The sequence below is a fragment of the Protobothrops mucrosquamatus genome, unplaced genomic scaffold (genome assembly GCF_001527695.2).
Source record: "Protobothrops mucrosquamatus isolate PMUCROS unplaced genomic scaffold, P.Mucros_1.0 scaffold2413, whole genome shotgun sequence".
Lineage (NCBI taxonomy): Eukaryota > Metazoa > Chordata > Lepidosauria > Squamata > Viperidae > Protobothrops > Protobothrops mucrosquamatus.
Window position 1 is genome coordinate 200,724 of NW_015388485.1, and position 6,036 is coordinate 206,759.

A 6,036-nucleotide genomic window follows, 5' to 3' on the forward strand; every position below is an offset into this window, starting at 1 on the left:
GGAGGATTTGTCTGAATAACAGACTTCCAGGAATTTTCAGGTGTTTTTGAATTCGACTTGATCTAGACAAATTCGACTTGGTCTTTTCTTGTTTTCTTGGAGATCTTTCATTACCCAACTAGATTATCATCAGTGCTCAGAGCAGGAACTGGAGATAATCCCTAATTTGATGAAACCTCTGCAAGAAAAGCGCCAATATCAAAGACCACCAAGGACTCCAATCTCCTCTTCCTCCTCCCCGCCCCCCTTTGGCACTGATGCTGCTGCCTAGTTGGGTCATGAAATATCTGCAAGAATGGAACGGCGACTGCTCTTATTTATGTTTGTATATAAACTCAGTAGGTTGTCTACTCACTATTAGTGTATAAAAATGACCCCTCCTTCGAACCCTGAGCTGCAAATATTCTCCTTTATTGGTAAAGTTCGCTCATTTGAGTATGTGATGGATATGTAAAACTATGTTCAAGGTGTGGCTAGCTCTTATTTAATTACCAGGGCAGTAAAAAGTGGCATCCATTCTCTTCATAAAACAGCGTGCAAGTAACACAAATCATATGTTAAAAAAAAAAAATCTATCGAATGCTTTGCCTCTTCCTTTAGACGCTCTCTACTACCTCTGTGTCGAATTTTAGACTGGTGCTTTCTGGAATGCTACAAAGTGTAGCACAATACAAAGTGATGTTTTTTCCCCCAAAGGATTTACAGGCTTATTTTCAATAACATTCCAAGTTACTAAGTATCTCCTGTTCTTGAGATACATTGAAAAGCACCAGAAGCAACATGCAATAGATTATTAAATAATGGTAACCATAAGGATTTTCATTTTCCCCATAAACCTTTAAGAGTAAACGGAAGCATATGTCACAATGGCGCAGTCCCATTTTAATGCATATAAAACGGTCCAATAAAAAGAACTTCTAACGTCATCTTTGGTATGTGCTTGATTATAATAAACATTCAAACCGTCTGAAGTGCTCTTGAATAATTCCCCCACATGCAATCAAAAATGTAAATTAAAAGGCGCTGAACAACTGGGGGGAAAAAATTAAATACAACCTGTAAAAAATCTGCATAGGATAAATATTTGCTTTGGCTCAGGTCCAAGCTGTTCTTGACTTGCAACCGTTCATTTAAACGACTGTTCAAAATTACAACGGTGCTGGAAAAAAAAAGTGGCTTACGACTGATCCTTGCACTTATGACCGTCACAACATCCCCCAAAAGGTCATCATATCCAGTGGGACTCATTGAACTGCTTTGCTTAGCAACAGATGTTCTGGTCCCAACTGTAGTCGTAAATCAAGGACTACCTGTGATGTTACTCAATTACGTAAAGATCGAGTTAGAATCCACTTGGGAGGAGGGATTTTTCAAGGACTACAACAGGCTTACATGGAAGGTCCCTGGGTTCAACCAAGTTGGCCTTCCCCAGAAAAGTTGCTTTTCGTGTATCTTCTAGAGAGCTTTCCTTGTGTGTTTGACTCAAAAGCAGATATAGGCAGTCCTCGACGTACGTCCACAATTGAGCCCAAACTTTACGTTGCTAAGTGAGAAATTCGTTAAGTGAGCTTTTGCCTCATTTTATGGCTTTTCCCGTCACATTTGTTAACTGCGAAATTAATAAGCCGGCTGTTAAGTGAATCTGGCTTCCCCATTGACTTTGCCTGTCAGAAGGTCACAAAAGGGGGTCGCGTGACCCCGTCGTAAATGTGAGTCAGTTGTCCAGCATCCAAATATAAATCACGGGGCCATGGGGATGCTGCAACGGTCGTTAAGTATGAAAAATGGTCATAAGCCCCTTTTTTCAGTACCGTTGTAGCTTCAGACGGTCACTAAATGAACTGATGCAAACTGAGGACTCGCTGTGACGAAGAACTAGGCTGTTCAGTGTTTATACCAAAAAGGTTCCTAAGAAGTCAACTTTCTTTCCACAGAGGCCTGCTACCCCTTTCAACCCCCCCCCCCCCCAGATCTTCCCAATATTAAATCTATTTCTGTAAACGCTCCTTCTCTTTCTCGGAAGACAACTTTAGCAGAAAACTGCTCATCACCTTACGTACATTTCTACCAACAACAGGTGCTGCAATTATTTCTTCAAAATAGGTTCCATTCCAATATATGTCAGGCAGAGAAACTGACACGGAGACCAAATGACAAATTCCGGCTCCCAGATGCGGCGTGCTTTTCAATTTACAATTAACGCCGTCCAGCAGCAAGTTACTACAGCTCGGATCCTTCATGCATCACGCAGAAACCCGAGACACCTTCCTTTTTTTAAATTTTAATAGCAGGAAAGCAAAACAGTCAAAAGTTGCGCCTTCCTTCCAACAAGGGCTGCTTCCTTCCAGTAAGGGTTCATTCCCAAGCCACAAACTGCATTGGGAAAATAAATAGGCGACATCACATCAAGAGGAGGAAGGAAACATATTATTAAAGCCTGGCTGGGCAAAGAGGCAGGGCACCCAGGCTGCCATTTGAAACAGGCGTCTCATAAAAAAAAATGAACATCCATGGAACTCTTGAGGTAGCGCTTCCGTTTCGTGATAAATGAATGGCTTGCTACCTGCTTCGACTAGGCCAAGAGGCACATGGAAATCAACCCTGTTCAGAGATTCCCCAGGATCTTAGCCAAGGAAACAATCTGGTATTCAGGAAGAGATTTATTTTATAAAGGCCAGAAAGAAGACGAGACGGGAATGTCGCCGAGAGGAGTTCAAGAAAAACCAGAACAAGCTTCTACCCCTGCAATCCAGGCGCAGCGAAGGACGTGGCGTGTCAAGACCTTACTAGAAGTAGACAGTCACTCCTTTGTCGCCGTTGGACCAAGCACCAAGAGGAACTTGTTCCCGGTGGTCCTCAGCTTACGACCACAACGGAGCCCAAGATTTCTGTCGCTAAGCAAGGCGGCTTGCCCCATTTTACGACCTTTCTGGCCTCCTTGTTAAGGGAATCGCTGCAGCTGTAAAGTTAGTAACATGGTTGTTAAGTGAATTTGAGTTCCCCGTTGATTCTGCTTGGCGTATGTATGTATGTATGTATGTATGTATGTATGTATGTATGTATGTATGCATGCGATAAAATAAATAAATTCGAACATCAGGATAATATCAAACTAAAAGCTGTTTAATACAAATGCTGAACTTTCGTCGGCCAGCACTGCCAATATCAGCAGAGCATAAAAGCAAGTTAATGGGAGTTATGTACGTATGTATGACACTGACTCATATTTATGATGGTTGCAGCATCTTGGGCTCCCGTGGATCACCTTTGATGACCTTCTAACAAGCAAAGTCAATGGTTTAACAACCATGTCACTAACTTAACAAGTGCAGTAATCCACTTAAAAACTGTGGCAAGAAACGTTGTAAAATGGGGCAAAGGTTCACTCAACAAATGTCTCGCTTAGCAACAAAAATGTTGGGCTCCACTGCAGTCGTACATCGAGGAGAAGGGACGGGAAGAAGGGTACCTTACTCGGAGAAACGGAAGGAAACAGGTAGCTGTCAAAATCTGCGGCGCTGAACAGAAGGCGCATCCATTTCCCACCATCTGGTGTTTTTCAAAATCAAGTATCAACCCAACGTACTTCAAGGATGGATCTACCCTTCGGAAAGGTTGGCTGCAACAGCCCAACGAAGCAAACTGAGGAGGTCCTTAGCAGAAGACAGCCCATTAACAGAATTAAATGGTGAACATTTCTAGTGCTAAGGTTTGATCTGAACAATACACACCCTGCCAAGCACACGCTGACCTACATCGAGCCTTTTATTGTCAGAAAAGCGGAAGGAAGGTTCAGAAATAAAACCTGATGTTGAAGGCTGATGCTCTGCTTTACACAATGCCTCTTCTCCGCATCTGTCTGTCTTACTAGCTCTCTGCATTTATTTAAGGTGGGGAAGCGTACAGGGGGACCACACAGGTGCCTGTGTGCAACCACATTCTCCCTCCTAGGGGTGAATCTGTGGGATGGAACAATATTTCAAAGCAGCAGAAGGATCCAAACGACAGATTTTGTGAATGGCAATGAGCTGACGTTAAACACGGCCAGGCTGACCACACTCCCACAGAGTAAGCACTTCTGTTCATAAGGTGACTTATTTATATATGGTCTCCTAAAAGTTAAAAAAAAAACACCTTAATATGAGGTCTCTGTTGTTGTTTTTGTTTAACCAACAATGACATGTGTTTTCCAGATGTTCCCCACCTAAGAAGGCAGATAGCAACTATCACTGCAGCTTGTCAGGCACAAAAAAAATATATCAGTTCCACATGGGAAGGTCCAAACAAAATGATTTCTTACTAAAGCCTATGCCAGGGGTAGGCAACCTTGGCGCTTTTATGACTCGACTTCAACTCCCAGAATTCCTGAGCCAGCCATACTGAGGGGAAAGGGAGAGGTTTCCAAGCTGAGCTATGCACTGGGAAAAAGGGACTTATGGCCATTTTCACACTTACGACCGTTGCAACGTCTCCATGGTCACTTGATCAAAATTCAGACGCTTGGCCACTGACTCATATTTATGACGGCTGCAGTCATGAGATCCCCGTTTTGCAGCAAAGTCAATGGGGAAATCAGATTCACTTAACAACTGCAGTGATTCAGTTAACAACTGTGGCAGGGAAAGTCGTAAAATGGGGCAAAACTCATTTCACAAATGTTTTGTTTAGCAATAGAACGTCTGGGCTCAATTGCGGCGGTGAGTTGAGGACTACCTGTATCAACGACGAAAGCTACATTCAGGAGAGGCTTTTATTGCAGAATTAGAGGAGGTAAAATATATATATATATATATATATATACTTACTGTGTAGCTCATGGTGTATTACATCTACCAGGTTCGGCTCGTCTCCCCACCAAAATATCCATAGCTCCTTACAATTCGGTTTGACATCACGACGCCAAACGCACAACAGATTGGCCTGTAAACAGCGGATGAAACTCAGGAGAATTGGGTCATCTTGAGCAGGGGCTGAGATAATAGGTCCACAATCTCCATGACCTTCAAAGTTGTACCTACGCCACTTGATGCCTGTCAGTTCCGCCTGCATGACACCCAAAAAATAAAATAAAATAAAAAGCAACATGTTATTAAAATCACAGTTTTCACAACCAGCTGATCTGCAGGATTATTTCCACCCCGATTCTAAAACCTTAAGCTGCTAAACTACAAAAAAAAAACAAAAAAAAACCCCCCATCACCCAAATGAAAACAGTTTTAACACGGAAAGGATTGTTCCCCCTTAATATTTCCACCTAATGGTCAGTTGCCCTATTTAACTGGAGAAGCTATTAACCAAATAAATGAATAAATAAAACTAAAGAACACACTGTATTTACACTTTTGTCCCGCTGGAAAAGAGGGAAGAGAATTATCCATATGTCTGCAATACAAAAGGAATAAGCAGAAACTACGATAAGTACACCCTGTCATATTGCTCTTTTAAAATCCTAACAGGACAAAACAGAATAACAGAGTTGGAAGGGACCTTGGAGGTCTTCTAGTCCAACCCCCTGTTTAAACAGGAGACCTTATAGCATTCCAGGGACCTTGGAAGTCTTCTAGTCCAACCCCCTGTTCAAACAGGAGACCCTATAGCATTCTGTCCAATGATGGAGCACCCACAACTTCTGGATGGAAGCCGTTCCAGTGACTAATTCCAGTGTCAGGAATTTCCTCCTTAGTTCTAAGGTTGCTTCTCTCCTTGATTAGTTTCCATCCGTTGCTTCTTGTCCTGCCTTCTGGAGCTTTGGAAAATAGGTTGACCCCCTCCTCTTTGTGGCAGCCCCTCAAATATTGGAAGACTGCTATCATGTCACCCCTAGACCTTCTCTTCATTAAACTAGACATACCCAATTCCTGCAACCGTTCCTCATACGTTTTAGCCTCTTAGAACATATCTTAGATCTTAGAAGCAGATCTCAGAATGTTAGAATCTTAGAAGCAGATCTTAGAAGCAGAGAAGAACTATTAAAAACATTTCAACTATTGAAATATAGTGATTTTAAGCCAGGATCTCAAGCAAACTCAGTTCAAT

The 6,036-nt window shown here is 42.3% G+C and overlaps 1 protein-coding gene across 1 annotated transcript in view; it reads right to left on the bottom strand.

The window, feature by feature from the left end:
- Positions 1-5,049, bottom strand: part of MED13L (mediator complex subunit 13L) — a 105,003-nt gene extending 99,954 nt beyond the window's left edge. Inside the window, 1 exon segment of the mRNA XM_029285881.1 lies at positions 4,806-5,049. Within this exon segment, the coding sequence (XP_029141714.1) occupies positions 4,806-5,049 (244 nt within the window).
- Positions 5,050-6,036: the final 987 nt, after the last annotated feature.